At 29.7% G+C, this 15,926-nt stretch overlaps 2 protein-coding genes and 1 long non-coding RNA gene across 3 annotated transcripts; 2 read left to right on the top strand and 1 right to left on the bottom strand.

Moving 5' to 3' along the window:
- Positions 1-3,582: 3,582 nt before the first annotated feature.
- On the bottom strand, positions 3,583-4,825 carry CIAPIN1 (cytokine induced apoptosis inhibitor 1). Its single transcript, XM_075293330.1, has 4 exons — positions 4,561-4,825; positions 4,117-4,497; positions 3,866-3,990; positions 3,583-3,796 (listed from the first exon to the last, which is right to left on the bottom strand). The coding sequence occupies exons 1-4, from the start codon at positions 4,694-4,696 to the stop codon at positions 3,683-3,685; spliced, it is 756 nt and encodes a 251-aa protein (XP_075149445.1). The 5' UTR covers positions 4,697-4,825; the 3' UTR covers positions 3,583-3,682.
- Positions 4,826-9,252: 4,427 nt separating this feature from the next.
- Positions 9,253-10,596, top strand: LOC142223430 (uncharacterized). Its single transcript, XR_012718723.1, has 3 exons — positions 9,253-9,592; positions 9,658-10,021; positions 10,086-10,596. It is a non-coding gene; the product is annotated as an uncharacterized LOC142223430 (long non-coding RNA).
- A 1,651-nt stretch (positions 10,597-12,247) lies between these two features.
- On the top strand, positions 12,248-15,664 carry LOC142223428 (uncharacterized). The gene is made up of 3 exons (XM_075293328.1): positions 12,248-12,477; positions 13,742-13,828; positions 13,886-15,664. The coding sequence occupies exons 1-3, from the start codon at positions 12,472-12,474 to the stop codon at positions 14,666-14,668; spliced, it is 876 nt and encodes a 291-aa protein (XP_075149443.1). The 5' UTR covers positions 12,248-12,471; the 3' UTR covers positions 14,669-15,664.
- Positions 15,665-15,926: the final 262 nt, after the last annotated feature.

Genomic DNA, 15,926 nt, shown 5'->3' with positions numbered 1-15,926 from the left:
TAAAAATAATCTATTAAAATTTAGAGAAATGTTTGTCAAAATGTTATTTCTATAGAAAATTTTGTAAAAATGTTCTTTCTATAGAAAATTTTGTCAAATGTTATTTCTATAGAAAATTTTGTCAAAATGTTATTTCTATAGAAAATTTTGTCAACATTTTATTTCTATAGAAAATTTTGTCAAAATTTTATTTCTATAGAAAATTATGCCAAATTTTATTTCTATAGAAAATGTTGTCAACATTTTATTTCTATAGAAATTTTTGTCAATAATTTATTCATATATAGAAATTTTGTCAAAGTTTTATTTCTATAGAAAATGTTGTCAAAATTTTATTTATATAGCAAATGTTGTCAAAATTTTATTTATATAGCAAATGTTGTCAAAATTGTATTTCTATAGAAAATTTTGTAAAAATTTTATTTTTATAGAAAATTTTGTCATAATTTTATTTCTATAGAAAATTTTGTCAAAATTTTATTTCTATAGAAAATTTTGTCAAAATTTTATTTCTATAGAAAATTTTGTCAAAATTTTATTTCTATAGAAAATTTTGTCAAAATTTTATTTCTATAGAAAATTTTGTCAAAATTTTATTTCTATAGAAAATTTTGTCAAAATTTTATTTCTATAGAAAATTTTGTCAAAATTTTATTTCTATAGAAAATTTTGTCAAAATTTTATTTCTATAGAAAATTTTGTCAAAATTTTATTTCTATAGAAAATTTTGTCAAAATTTTATTTCTATAGAAAATTTTGTCAAAATTGTATTTCTATAAAAATGTTGTCAAAATTTTATTGCCATAGAAAATTTTGTCAAAACTGTATTTCTATAGAAAATTTTGTTAAAATTTTATTTCTATAGAAAATTTTGTCAAAATTTTATTTCTATAGAAAATTTTGTCAACATTTTATTTATATAGAAATTTTTTTCAAAATTTTATTTCTTTAGAAAATTTTGTCAAAATTTTATTTCTATAGAAAATTTTGTCAAAATTTTATTTCTATAGAAAAATTTGTCAAATTTTATTTCTATAGAAAATTTTGTCAAATGTTATTTCTATAGAAAATCTTTCCAAATGTTATTTCTATAGAAAATTTTGTCAAATGTTATTTCTATAGAAAATTTTTCCAAATTTTATTTCTATAGAAAATTTTGTCAACATTTTATTTCTATAGAAAATTTTGTCAAAATTTTATTTCTATAGAAAATTTTGTCAAAATTTTATTTCTATAGAAAATTTTGTCAAAATTTTATTTCTATAGAAAATTTTGTCAAAATTTTATTTCTATAGAAAATTTTGTCAAAATTTTATTTCTATAGAAAATTTTGTCAAAATTTTATTTCTATAGAAAATTTTGTCAAAATTTTATTTCTATAGAAAATTTTGTCAAAATTTTATTTCTATAGAAAATTTTGTCAAAATTGTATTTCTATAAAAATGTTGTCAAAATTTTATTGCCATAGAAAATTTTGTCAAAACTGTATTTCTATAGAAAATTTTGTTAAAATTTTATTTCTATAGAAAATTTTGTCAAAATTTTATTTCTATAGAAAATTTTGTCAACATTTTATTTATATAGAAATTTTTTTCAAAATTTTATTTCTTTAGAAAATTTTGTCAAAATTTTATTTCTATAGAAAATTTTGTCAAAATTTTATTTCTATAGAAAAATTTGTCAAATTTTATTTCTATAGAAAATTTTGTCAAATGTTATTTCTATAGAAAATATTTCCAAATGTTATTTCTATAGAAAATTTTGTCAAATGTTATTTCTATAGAAAATTTTTCCAAATTTTATTTCTATAGAAAATTTTGTCAACATTTTATTTCTATAGAAAATTTTGTCAATAATTTATTTCTATAGCAAATTTTGTCAAAATTTTATTTATATAGAAAATGTTGTCAAAATTTTATTTATATAGAAAATGTTATCAAAATTTTATGTATATAGCAAATGTTGTCAAAATTTTATTTATATAGAAAATTTTGTCAAAATTGTATTTCTATAGCAAATTTTGTAAGAACTTTATTTTTATAGAAAATTTTGTCATAATTTTATTTCTATAGAAAATTTTGTCAAAATTTTATTACTATAGAAAATTTTGTCAAAATTTTATTTCTATAGAAAATTTTGTCAAAATTTTATTTCTATAGAAAATTTTGTCAAAATTGTATTTCTATAAAAATGTTGTCAAAATTTTATTGCCATAGAAAATTTTGTCAAAACTGTATTTCTATAGAACATTTTGTTAAAATTTTATTTCTATAGAAAATTTTGTCAAAATTTTATTTCTATAGACAATTTTGTCAAAATTTTATTTCTATAGAATATGTAGTCAAAATTGTATTTCTATAGAAAATATTGTCAAAATTTTATTTATATAGAAATTTTTTTCAAAATTTTATTTCTATAGAAAATTTTGTCAAAATTTTATTTCTATAGAAAATTTTGTCAAAATTGTATTTCTATAGAAAATTTTATTTCTATAGAATATGTTGTCAAAATTTTATTTCTATAGAAAATTTTGTCATAATTTTATTTCTATAGAATTTTTTGTTTTCAAAATTTTATTTCTATAGAAAATTTTGTCAAAATTTTATTTCTATAGAAAATTTTGTCAAAACTGTATGTCTATAGAAAATTTTGTTAAAATTTTATTTCTTTAGAAAATTTTATCAGAATTTTATTTCTATAGAAAATTTTGTCAAAATTTTATTTCTATAGAAAATTTTGTCAAAAATTTATTTATATAGAAAATTTTGTCAAAATTTTATTTCTTATTTGAAGAGGTATATTTTGCAAACTCTATCAAAACATCAAGAATTCTATCAAGTTACCAAACAGTAAAAAATTTACCACTTTTGGTGGAATTCTAAACTGGGTTCGACCCTGTGTATGCAAGGCAGGCATGCACCACGGAGGGAAGAAATGCCCTAAGAGAAAGGAGATCAAACTGTACGTTGATATAGTGGGATCCCATTATTTTTTGCTCACCTGGATTATTTATTGTGGTACCATAGGTGGTGAACTCTCTAATCAATTAATGCTGACCAACTCTATGTTTAGTTTAATATCAAGGGCGGATAATCTACCGTTTAGATAGCCTCATGGTGTTCGGTCGATAAGGACATTGAAACCATCATCCTTTGTATGCATGGAGGCCTTGCTAACCATTGCTCCACTATTTACCCTTGCCTTCGTCTTTGCAGACGTAGGATGCAATGAATGAGGCCAAAGAAGGGTTAAAGAGTTTAGAGCAGTACTCAACCCATGGCTGCCCGGATGCTTAGCCATAGTTACCCTAATAATCGGTAAGTACTGAGGCTGAGTTAAATTGTGGCTCGTCTGTGTTTTAGCATCGATTTTCTTTACGAAAGCCAAACATAGTTTCGGCGTTAAAACAAAAACTCAAATTGTATAAAAACCAACTATAGGTATACAGAGGGTATATATCTCTTATAGCCCATTCACATTTGTCTCGAAATCTACTAAAAATAGATTTTAAATCCATTTTTATAAGGCAAATGACAATGTCAATCTAGTTAAAGGGGATTTTGGAAATGTAATATGAGATTCTACATGGAATGAAATCAAAATTTTTTAATTCTACAAAATGTTTGGAAAAATTATATTCTCAATTATTCTATATTTTCGTTACAATATATCCTCAAAACTCTTATACATCAGATTTCAATAAATTTCCAGCAAGTTGAACTTTTTCGCCAGGTTTGAATGCTGGCATTCCAAGGTATGGACATGTGGAACAACGGAAAGCATCTCCTAAATAGCACTGGAAAGTAAATGAAAATTTCAATAAATTATCATACTCTGCTCACAAAAATAACAATTCTCAACTTACACTGCCACAACTAGACTTTGCATTTTGTGTCTCAACTTTAGTGTTTTGTTTTTCAGCTTCTAATTCTTCAGCCAAACCGCAGGAACAGTTTTTACAAGCCTTTCTTTTACCGGTGGTGCCGCAAACTTGAGAAAAAGACGAAACATATAACATTAATAAACTCTCATCAGATTGTGTAAACTTCCCTACTTTCTTCACTGGTGTACAAAACTCCTAAACTTTTTTTAACCCATGCACGTTTGAACTCTTACCTCTTAACGATTCGGGATCCGGTTTCTTTTTATCCTCTTCATCCAACAAATCATCTTCGTTGATCAAGTCTTCCTCTTCATCACCATCAATTTTCCACACTGCCGCCGGTTTGGCTTCCGATTTAGCCTTTGCAAATGACAATTTTACAGCTGAACCTGTCTCATAGCCTGGCTTCTCACATGTAATTGAATTTCCGGTTTCTGTGGTATTTACAAAGCCTGACAACTTAAGTTCTTGCAAAATACTCTCCTTAGTGCCCACATATGTAAGTAAATGTAATTTTCCTTTGGGTTTTAACAATTGCAATAGTTTGCCAAAGGCATCGGTTAGTTGGGCGTTCTCGATAACTAGTAAATCAAAGGATCCATTTCCATACGATGCTGTAAAATGAAAAAAGTAATAAAGTCAACGAACTGCAAAACATTCTAGAATGTTATAATTACCAAAAGTTAGACGGTTAATGTTTTCAACTTGCACTTCGCCACCGGTAGCTGTTTTCAGTTCATTTACTTGTTTTTCCAAATTATCTGAGGTAGACCAAATATATAATGTTTTCTGTAATCCCTTGAATTGTTCCATGTTATTTTATAACTGGTGGAAATAATGTTACTGTAAAAACAAGCGTCCTTCTATAAGTAATGATCGTTTATTTGGCCGTCAAAGGGCAAGAATTTCACAAAAACTCAGCTGTGGCTATGATGACTAAACACATTCCTTCCTACATTTATGTACATTGAACATAGCTAAACACCTCGATATAAAATAATATTTGAACATGGCAATACTTTTGAACGTGTTGATACACTGATACTGCTAATGTCATTATCTCCGTTACGTACATATCGTAATTTAACCATCGAACTGTGAGCTGTGTATTATAACAGATCGTTTTTTTCCGTTGTCAACAAGTTCAGCGGTGCCAACTCTGAGAATTTTTCGTCATTTTGACGATTTTTGTAAATTTGGCCTGTGACGATTTTAAGCACTTTTTAAGTAGTTATGAGTTGACGATTTTTGTAAATGTCCCATTCAAGTGTTTCCTTTTAACGTTTTTATGACATAGTAATCGTGATAAAACTACTAAAGGTACTACATCACAGTCAGCTGTTCACAGCTGAGTACATAGACCAAGAAAATATAGAGACATACCTTGATAATTCACCATGGTTTTGTTTATTTACAGTGCGCAGTCATTCCACTCAATTGCGCAGTCAAGTGACTCAATTTATTTTTGGAAAACGAGAATAACCGTATAAATTAGTCAATTTGCATTACAAAAAAGGTGTGGATAAATAGTATTTTATAAACTTTCACAATAGTTGGTGTTTCAACGAGAGAACAAAGGAAAGAAAACAAATTAAAGCCAAATTAAAAAATCACTCAATTGCAGACGAAAAAGAGCCCTCTACGGTGTGCAGACAAACTACAGCGCTGTGAATTCACTTGAGATGTCTATACATTCCTTGGTCTATGCTGAGTACATCCAACAGTCAAAAACATGTCTTGTTACTATTGGTTACATTTTACATTCCACAGGTTACTATTGTCACAAATATATATGTTTACTATTGGTTACGTAGGTTACTATTGGTTACGTAGATTCTATTGGTTACATTTTACATGCCACAGGTTATTATTGTCAAAAACATGTCTGGTTACTACTGGTTACATAAGTAACTAACATTAAAATGTAAACAAAACAAATTGAAAATATTTAATATCTTTTGTTTACTAACATTAAAATTATAAACAAAACTGACATTTGGATGTACTTGAATTTTGTTATTCTTTTTTTTTTGTAATACTGCAACTACCTGGGAATTATTGTACCATGATAGTAATATAATATTTTTTATTTTTAATTTATAGTAATAATAATAAAAATTATACATGAGCAAGTAATAGGGATTTTAATTCGCTTGGACAATAAGAAATTTTTCTGTCAAGAAAAAATTATAAACAAAGTTGAATGTTTAAAAAATAGTCACAATCAGAAATGTTGTTTTTAGTCATATCTTAAAAAAACAAGAAGCTAGATGACTGACTTATGCGCTTTACAGACTATCAGTTATTCCGGACGACATTCCGTGTCGAACATATCCCATATATTGTGCACATTATAAGTTAAGTCCGAAGGCATAATCGATACTGCTGCATGTTTATGGGATCGATAACACATTTACCGATTATTTAGTCATCGCCGACAAGTCGTATCGATCCGACACATTGCAAGATTCTTTACAAACACCGACATTCAATTTCTTGTTTTTTTTTAATAAAACTTTTATTTTAGTCCTAATGAGCTTTACAGACTATCAGTTATTCCGGACGACAGTGATTGTGTCGAACATATCTCATATATTGTGCACATATAAGTTAAGTCCGAAGGCATAATCGATACTGCTGCATGTTTATGGGATCGATAACGCATTTACCGATTATTTAATTATCGCCGACAAGTGGTATCGATCCGACACACTGTAAGATTCTTTACAAACACCGACATTTTGTCCGGAATAACTGATAGTCTGTAAAGCGCATAAAGCGCATAAATCTTTATTTTCGGCTGTTTATGGGTGACGATTTTTTGACGAATCTTTTGGGACGTAATGACGATTTCGAGAGTTGGTACCACTGGTCATGTTATCCCGAGAAAGATTTTTTTGATAGTGGACTGCTAATACACCAACGCTACCAATGTTCGATGTTATCAGCATCGCTATCACAGACTCTTAAATGGCACTATAACATCAGTAATGGGAAATTTACCATTTTTAAAGATACTTTGACATCATTAGGTCTGTTTTCTTTTAGCACTAGATATGCTAAGCCGTTAAGGACTAAAAGAAAACAGAGTACTCGTTTATCCAGGACATCTCCAAAAATATGCAACACTGTCATCAGCTGTTTAAAAACCAAGGCATATTAAAGAGGTAAAGTCATGCAATCAGGTGACTAATATCTACATTCATCTTGTCAAAGGATTTGTTTACGTTTAGTAGGTTTGTTTACATTCTTTGTGTACATAAATATTACAATACAACAACACTATACATACACAAAATGTCAACTTAAGTGACCTGCAATTTTAGTTTGACTTTCTAAATATCATGGGGTGTACACACGTTTGCTCGTGACTTTACTTTTAATTAATATGCCTTGTTTAACAAACAATCACAGAAAAGAAGTGAAATCTTGCATTTTTAATGTATGAAATGCTCCAATTAGTAATAAATATTTACTGCTGCGATTATTTATGACACTGTATCACTTTGAATTTCATGTTTTTCGAAAAAATAATCGCAATAAATTGCTATTGTGAATCGATGAAGCGTCACTTTATCCAAATACAATCTGGCAACATCGGCGCGACTTGCACTGATGAGATGTTCTGGGTAGAACACCAGTGTAACGATGTTCTGGATAGCCCATATAAATGTTGCATCCAGTGCAAAAAGAAAAACAGCCCTATTGTTGTAAGAGCCATTTTGATATTTTGCGAAACATCCCTGCCAACAATTTTTTTAATTTGACGGATTGGATTTTGTAGCGATAAGGACATTTTGAAATGATCTAAAAGCAATAATTTATGAAATCTTACACCCAGAAAACAAATTCGTTGCCTTAACCGAATTATTTGCCAACCGAAAGCAGGTGGTTCCATCAACTATCAATGATATCTGTCAGTACAACTAATATTTGGCAACTGTAACTGTATGGTAGTATGTTGGATCAACTTTGCATTGGTTGTCGCAATCTCAAATTAATTGTTTTGTTTGTTGGTGCAACCACCCTCGATTTTCTTTATTATTATCCTAACCAAATTCCAATATTAAATGAAATGGCAGATTATATTGAGATTTGATTAATTTATTACAAGATTTACAATCATAATAAACTACGAAAATAAATACAAAAGGTGCTAACAACAAAGGCTTTTGATCTACATATATGTGAGATCAATTTACATTACAATTTACAATTTCTTATAGGTAATGTTTGTATACCAATGACAGATGGTTATTAGGTTGCAATTAAGTGGTCAAACTACAGAACCTAATTCAATTATACTTGCCAGAAATTTCTTCCTTAAGCCTCTAAATGTAAATACAGATCGACTTAGGCTCGTCCTGTGTGCTTAATACAATAAAAAAAGCTCGCTTGCCGTAAAAAGTATTTGTGTTTGTTAGTGTATGAAGCCTGCAATTTTTATGGAAACTTTTGTAATATTCCTTTTTTATTAATCGGTGCGATACTTACCTGAAGGCAACTTCTTTTCTATGGGATAGACTTTATTCAATGTATTGCGTACTATTATCAAGTAATTGCTGTTCCCCGTTTTGCAAATTTTGTAGCGTCATACCATTTACCATGTCGATGTTGATATAAATATTTATTTGTTGCAACAACTACCTTACGCCCGTCCTATAATTGAACTAAGATTCTATTAGCATACTCAACTTTTGGTTGTACCAACCATTTGTTGATTCGCATGATGTAGGACTCACTACGCTGGTGGTTAGCTCAACAATTTTATGCAGCATAAAACCAAATTTATCGTCATTGGTTATTGTAACCAATTGAATGGTTATAGGAATTTCGTTTTGATCCTGTGAACTTTTTTATGGTCGTGTTGGATGTATAATGGGGAAAATAATCAAAACATTGTTCTTGTAACAAAAAATAAGTTACTGACATCATATCCTCATTGTAATGATCGAATTGCAACCAACCATTTCTCTGGGTGTATATTTATACCTTTGAACATTATTTATTAGGTGCGTTAAATAGTTTCAGAATAGACGCATAATAAAGACACTAAGGGTCGGTTTCACAATGTCTTGTTATTATTTATCGTGTAGATAAAACTGCTGATTCCATACAAAAATTTTACCAACCAGTTAATTATTAATAGGAGGATGGGAAACTGGCCATAAACCAACGCTTTAATTTAGTAACTTGGAACGACACAACTTCCAAAAATGAATTTAATAGGGAACATATAATAAAGAAAAGAACAAATCAATTGATTTATATGATGTGCTTTAATTCCATCTATTTTAATAAAGTAACCGGAAAATTTTCAATTATAGTTATTGCGTTTTTGGATTTGTATGCTCTAATGATAGTTTTTTAAACATCCCAATAAACACAGAATGAGCGTTTTTCAAATGCAACACCTTTTCAGTTTGAGGGTAAATATCATTTTCAACATAAATTCAACTTGACTTGAAACAGCTCATCTTCAATACATCTTCAAATTGTTTGCGAATTACAACCAATTTGGCAAAATGTTGACGAAAACTTTGAAAATGTGTTGAAGATAATTGGAGAAAACTTTGACAAAACACAACCCTGAAATGCAACGAAAAAACCACATGGTTTTCAATACTACTTTGGACAACAAAGTTCGTGGAAGAAATACAAAAATGTGGAAAGTTTTTAATAATCAATTGAAATTGCTTATAATAATTGGTAAGTAAAACTAAAACACGAAATGAAAACTTTAAGGAAGTCACTAAAATCAAATCTCTTTGCAGACAACTAAAATATTTGAATGCTGATTCTTGGACACATTAAGAGACTGGCCGATGAAAAATGATAGTGGCTTATCGAGAAGAGAAAGTTTCCATAAATCAAAGTGCAACCAAAAAAACTTGGTATTTATTCTTTTCCATATCAACAACTACTGGATGATAATTCGCATCACATCGATAGTTTAATTTACATCGCATCATCGGTTTAATTTGTTATTTTGTGAATTGAAATTGCTGGAAATTTATTCCAATTATCTAGTCATCAAGTTCCTGAAAATTGCCAGTATTTTAATAACAACAATTTTGTAACACCAACGTTCTTGAGGAAAACACGAGGTACGTGGTCAGTTGGAAGAAATACAAACTGGTAAGTCAAAATAAAAAGTGAAATGAAAACATAATGGAAATCACAAAACTCGATTGTTTTGCAGAAAACTAAAATCATTGGATGGTATATTCTTGGAAGATGTTGGCCGATGAAAAACCGATGAAGGGAACAACAAAGAAAAGTTTTCAGAAAACTTACAAGGTGCAACCAATTAAAACAAAGTGCAACAATTCCTATATCAAGAACTTCTGGATGAAAATGTGCATTACATCAATGTACATCCCGTCATCAGTTTGATATTTTGTGATTTCCTCTTGCTGGAATCTATTCTAACACACAAGCCAGCAAGTTCCTCGATAGTAATTATTTCAAATTGCCAGGATATTAATTAATAGTTATTTGACACCAACATTATGGAGGAAATGGAATTATACATGTAAAAATGTTTAAGATATTTAAAGTTGTATTCATAGTTTTATTTATTAATACGTTTAATAAGATAATTACATTTTGATTGGTATTATATTATTATTTTTATATATTATTAATGTTATTTTTAAGATTATTATATTTGTTAACGAAAAAAATAATAAAATTTACAAAATCTCTAGAAATTTAGTATTGACTCTCAGTTAGAACTAGGATTGACTTTCATACAAATTGTGGTTTGAAAGTATTCGCAACAATGCTAATTTTTTATTTTTATCACATTGAAAACTGTTTGAGAAATTATTGAGTAGCGATGCATTTCAATTTGAGGATTACAATTGAGAAATTATTGCTATTGTGTTGAATTTTACTGTTGAGGGTAATGTCTGTTTTTTGTTGAGAACGCGATTTTCTCAACAATTTCTCAACTTGAATATTACCCTAATCCTTTGAAAAAATGTTTGAAAAATTATTGAATTTTAGTATTTTTCAAACGTTTGTGTTTATTGGGATATGCGCAACACTTATTATTCTGTGGTATCAATAGGTCTGTTCGCGTACTTTTCCAGTAAAAATCAAATATATCCAGTAAAAACTAGCAAGAGAGTAAGAGTGTATTTTACACACTTTGCTTAAAATTGCTGAAAAGTACACGAACGGTATCCAGTAACTATTTGCACATTGAAAATTTCAGCTGCTAAAACATTGAAAACAAAAAAAAACGAATCCTGTATATTTAACTTCCAATCGTAGTTGCCGAACATGTACATTATATTGGTACTTTGTTTGTTATCAATAACCAGATGACAACGTATGCTCATTAGCGTAGCTAGACAATTTGCCTAGGGGGGGCTATAGCCCCCCTAGCTAAAATTTGTAGACTGAACTTATAGGTTCAATTAATGTTTTATTTCATAAAATTGAATAAAAAATTAGACATCAAAATAACTCGACAAACAATTTATAATAAAGCAACTAAAAGTCGTTCCACACTTTTCCCAGCAAAAAAATTGTGAGTTGTTCTAAAGGAACAACTTTAAAAGTACTTCCAAAAATGTCCTCAATTATTTTAACTACACAGGAAGTTTTTTTACTTATTTTTTTTCATATTTTAATGTGTAATTTTTTGTTTTCTTTTTTTTCAAATAGTTTAAAAAAAGAGTAAGAATAAATAAATTGGTACAAATTATTCAAATTTTGCCATAAAACTGCTAAATCCATTATAGAAAAATCGATAATTTTTGAAATTATTCCAGGAAAAACGTTTCAAACAAGCGTCAGAATGCATTAAAAATCATAAAAACAATATAAAAATTATTTATTTGGGAACAAATTTTTTAATTCACATTCAAAACACTGAATTCGGATCTCACCTTAAGAAGTGATGCAAATTCATTGCAACGGCTGTTGAAACGGTGGACATTTGTCCTATGACAAGCTCATATTACATTCATTGCTTCTCCGCCAATTTTGCACCACTTCTAGACCCAAAAAGAACATTTTCACTACTTTTTTGGCAACGCTTTTTCGATTCGATTGTTCATGAAAGTCTTTAGCGGAAATTTGTGCGATTGTATATACTTGTTTAATTTTTATAAAAATTAAAAAAACTATTGACATTTATTGAAAAATGGAAAATCATAAATAGAGTTTCAAATTCTGGGGGGGGCTAAAATTTTTCTGGGGGGGTCTAAGCCCCCTCCCCAGAGGCCTTCCTACGCTTATGCGTATGTTATGGTTTGGAAGATTTTACTGGGAAAAAAATCTCTAGCAAAAACTTGCAATTTCTCTATCTCATAATGTTTTGTGAAAATGGAACACATTGGCAACATTGCTTACTTAAAGAACCGTTATACATTGTATTTCACATATTGTTTTGTTTATGTGTTTAGTCATCCTTAAGAAATATTCCTCAGCTTTTTTGCCAAAGCTCCCATAAATTGTGAACAATTTGCCAATCATAGTTCCAAGACGCTTCTTTTCCCATCAGCGTGTATAGATTGCGATATCCATTCACATAAATTAATGAATGAAACCTAGGCTAAAAGAAAACTAACAAAATGAGGGTGAGTATACTACTGTGGGCAACAATAAGTAAGACTTGTTAGTTTAAATCGGCACCAAAATCAATCGTAATTATTTTTCCACGTTGGTGTGACTATTTGGAGTGTTACGCGTCGTTTGCGTGAAGCTATTCAAAGGGCCGGAATTATAGGCTGACAACTCTTTGAGTTTTCGCCATGAGAATCCATATCCTGTAATTGATACTTCGTTGCTTTTCTCCAAAAATGAAATTGATATCTTTCCACAAACAGCGTATTCGCTTGATTTATTTCGTTTGCGAAGCCTCTTGGAGGAGCAAATTTTATCCGAAATTGAAAATTGGCAAGTGGTGTTAGCTAACAATCATGGAAAACTTATTCCCTTTCGGTCCATAATTATATTTAGCCCCCATATAAACCGATCACCAGATTTGGCTTGCGCGTCATCTAGTTGGAGCAACATTCATACGATCCGTTTGAAATTTTGTGGTTATGTTAGTATATGGCCTCAACAAACCATGCAAAACCCGGTCCCCAGAGTTTATTTATTACTTAATTTATTATAATTACAAATTATAATAAACTGTTTGTATGGGCCTAAGAGTTTATTTCCGGGGCTTTCAGGTGTTGCGATCTGGTTGTTTTGATGTTGATATGTAGCCTCTAATTACCATGCAAAAATTGATCCATATCGGTCCATACTTCAATACCCCCATACAAGCCGATAACTCCATTTTATTTACGAAGCTTCCTGGAGGTGCAAATTTCATTTGATTCGGTTGAATTTTACCTGATTTTATTTCGATTGTTGTTGATGAAAGTCTTTAGTAGAACTTTCGGCCTGGCCGAAATTATGGTCGTATATACTTGCTTTTATATCGCTTACATTCAACCTCAATAGATGATATCACTGAAAATCATCATAAGCGCTTGCAAGCTTTCGTCCGCTTATAATGAATTTACCGTCTCTAATTCGTTTCATTAGCGCAAGGTGACCACACACTCTTCCAAGTTCTCGTAGGTTAGGTTATGTGGCAGCCCGTTTTATCAGGCTGGCTTACAATATTCAGTCCATAGTGATACCACATTGGTGAACTTCTCTCTTATCACTGAGTGCTGCCCGATTCCATGTTAAGCTCAATGACAACATGGAATCGGGCAGCACACAGTGATAAGAGAGCTCTCTCTGCTCATCATTTCGAATGGTGGCACGATCTCAGTGGAGCTCCCAAAAACCTACAGTATTACGCAAATTAGAAAATTGGCTAAATCATTTCTTTTCTTTCAGATATTACGATCTCATTATTTACGTCTTCAAAAGAATGCAAATTCTTCGGCGAACGTGACAAATGGTTCCTCGTCCCAGGGACGAAAGGTATAAATATATATGGTCAAAATTTATATGAAAACACTAAATTCATTCTCTTAACAGGTCGGCATCAGGTCCGCGCCATACAAAAACAATACAAACCAATATGACCTACGATCGCAAAATACAGAGCACAGGACTTTGAATAGAAAGGAAAGCGTATTAGTAACTAATATAGACTATGGACAGCAGCGACGGCGCCATTCATGTAGCTCCACGGTTTCTTCAGCAACATCCACTTCAGATGCCTCTTCATCATCTGGATCGTCATCCTCATCAGCTTCATCCTCTTCGTCGTCAGATTGCACAACTACCGTAGCGAATACAAATTCCTCAGGATATGAAACATCCAATAATAATAATAACGAAGAGATTATAACGCTAAATGAAAATGAATTTAGAGCGGCTATAGAAAAAAATCTAAATAATCAGATACCAAATGTACAAACTACCTATCTTCAAAAAAAGTTTGACCAGACTAAAATGAGAATTCGATTCACAAATGTTCCACAAAATGTTGGTAAAATCAATGTTATCCTCGAATATAAAGATGTCGGTCCACAATGGTTAACTGCTATCTATCGTAAATATGAGAACTATTTATGGCGTAAAACGATACGTGATCCACCCAAACGCAAATCTCGATGGTATTATATTTGCATGTTGTGTGACAAACAGCTATGTTTATTTGATTCCCTGAAGAGTCACCTAAATAATCATTTGGAATTATATCCTTACGTATGCAAACTTTGTTCCAAACAATACACCAATCGTAATCCTATAATAAGACATTTAAAAATTCAACATGAAATATTAAACGATTTTCAAAATTATATTGGCCAATAGTGGAACATGTTGAAAGACAGCTTAGAATTACATGAAGCTAGTGTAGCCTGTTGATCAGGCGCTATTGACCGAATTAATAGGTTAAATCCATAAATCTTTTTTTAATTAATTACTTTTTGTTTCTATACTGACATCTTTTAAGAGTATATTATTTTTTTTTTTTTTGCACTAATAAATCAGCAATATCAATTATTTTTTGCTGAAACATACCATACACAAAAAGAAACAAGAAGTATCATTACGCAATTCCAGTAAAAACGGTGCATCAAGAAAAGCAAGAAAAATGTTTTTTTTTTCGGATTCGGAAGTAGCACAAATTCGGAACAATTTTACATCATTTTAAGTATCTGCTGCACTGACATTGCATTCATTCTTAAAATTTGATGGCATTTAAGTATTTCGGATTAGGAACAAATATTTTTTTCTTTCCTCTTTTCGGATCTATTTCTATGCAAACGTGTTTCGAACAATAATAGCACATTTAGGACATGGTGAAATTCATAAAAGTTAATTTATTAATTGCGAAGTTTTCTATGTATATAAAGAACTTTATGTGAAGTGAACATTAATTCCATCTCTAGAAGAATATTTTTGAAGCATTAAAAGTAATGTCATTGAAAGAACTTCCTAAATTTTTGCGACGGATATTCCTCAATGTTCCGATATTCTTGCCACTTGGTTCAGTAAAATTTATGTTAAAGAAAACTATCATAAGATTATATCTTATAATATTAATTTTCTTAAAGACTACATATTATTATTATTTTTTAAGTTTTTAAAATACATAATCGAAAATGTGTATTGTACCCGCAACCAGACAAAATATTTTAGTTTTACACTTTGTTTTACCCTATTATTACTTTGTGCATATATGTAAAATATTACACTATAATGCCAATATTTTAACAAACATTTGTATTTATCACTGAAATAAAATATATAGATATCTTTACTAAACATGCAATGAAGGATAGTAATTTCTCTACTAAAAACTTATGTTTTAGATCACTGTTATTGCTTTTTTTTTTTGTTCGCTTATTTTCCTCAATAGTTTTAAATGAATGTAAAACATGTAACACTCTTAATTCAGACAAAATTTGTGAAAATAAATTTAAGTTTTTTATTAGACTCAAACAAAAACTTGCAAATTTCATTTACGAAATAGACTACGAACTACTGCCACATCCACCTATTAAAATGAGACTATATAGTGGACTCGGATGAGGCCCTTTTCATGGTAATTAAAATAATATCGGTA

This window comes from Haematobia irritans, chromosome 2 (assembly GCF_050003625.1).
Source record: "Haematobia irritans isolate KBUSLIRL chromosome 2, ASM5000362v1, whole genome shotgun sequence".
Lineage (NCBI taxonomy): Eukaryota > Metazoa > Arthropoda > Insecta > Diptera > Muscidae > Haematobia > Haematobia irritans.
Note: the sequence above shows the minus strand (reverse complement) of the source record. Positions and strands in the feature narration are given on the sequence as shown.

Coding starts and splice junctions, on each gene's coding strand:
- LOC142223428 (XM_075293328.1), top strand. Junction 13,829..13,885: donor CCTCGTCCCAGGGACGAAAG/GTATAAATATAT, acceptor TTCTCTTAACAG/GTCGGCATCAGGTCCGCGCC.
- CIAPIN1 (XM_075293330.1), bottom strand. CDS start 4,696: ATGGAACAATTCAAGGGATTACAGAAAACATTATATATTTGGTCTACC. Junction 4,498..4,560: donor CATTAACCGTCTAACTTTTG/GTAATTATAACA, acceptor TTCATTTTACAG/CATCGTATGGAAATGGATCC. Junction 3,797..3,865: donor CAAAGTCTAGTTGTGGCAGT/GTAAGTTGAGAA, acceptor TTTACTTTCCAG/TGCTATTTAGGAGATGCTTT.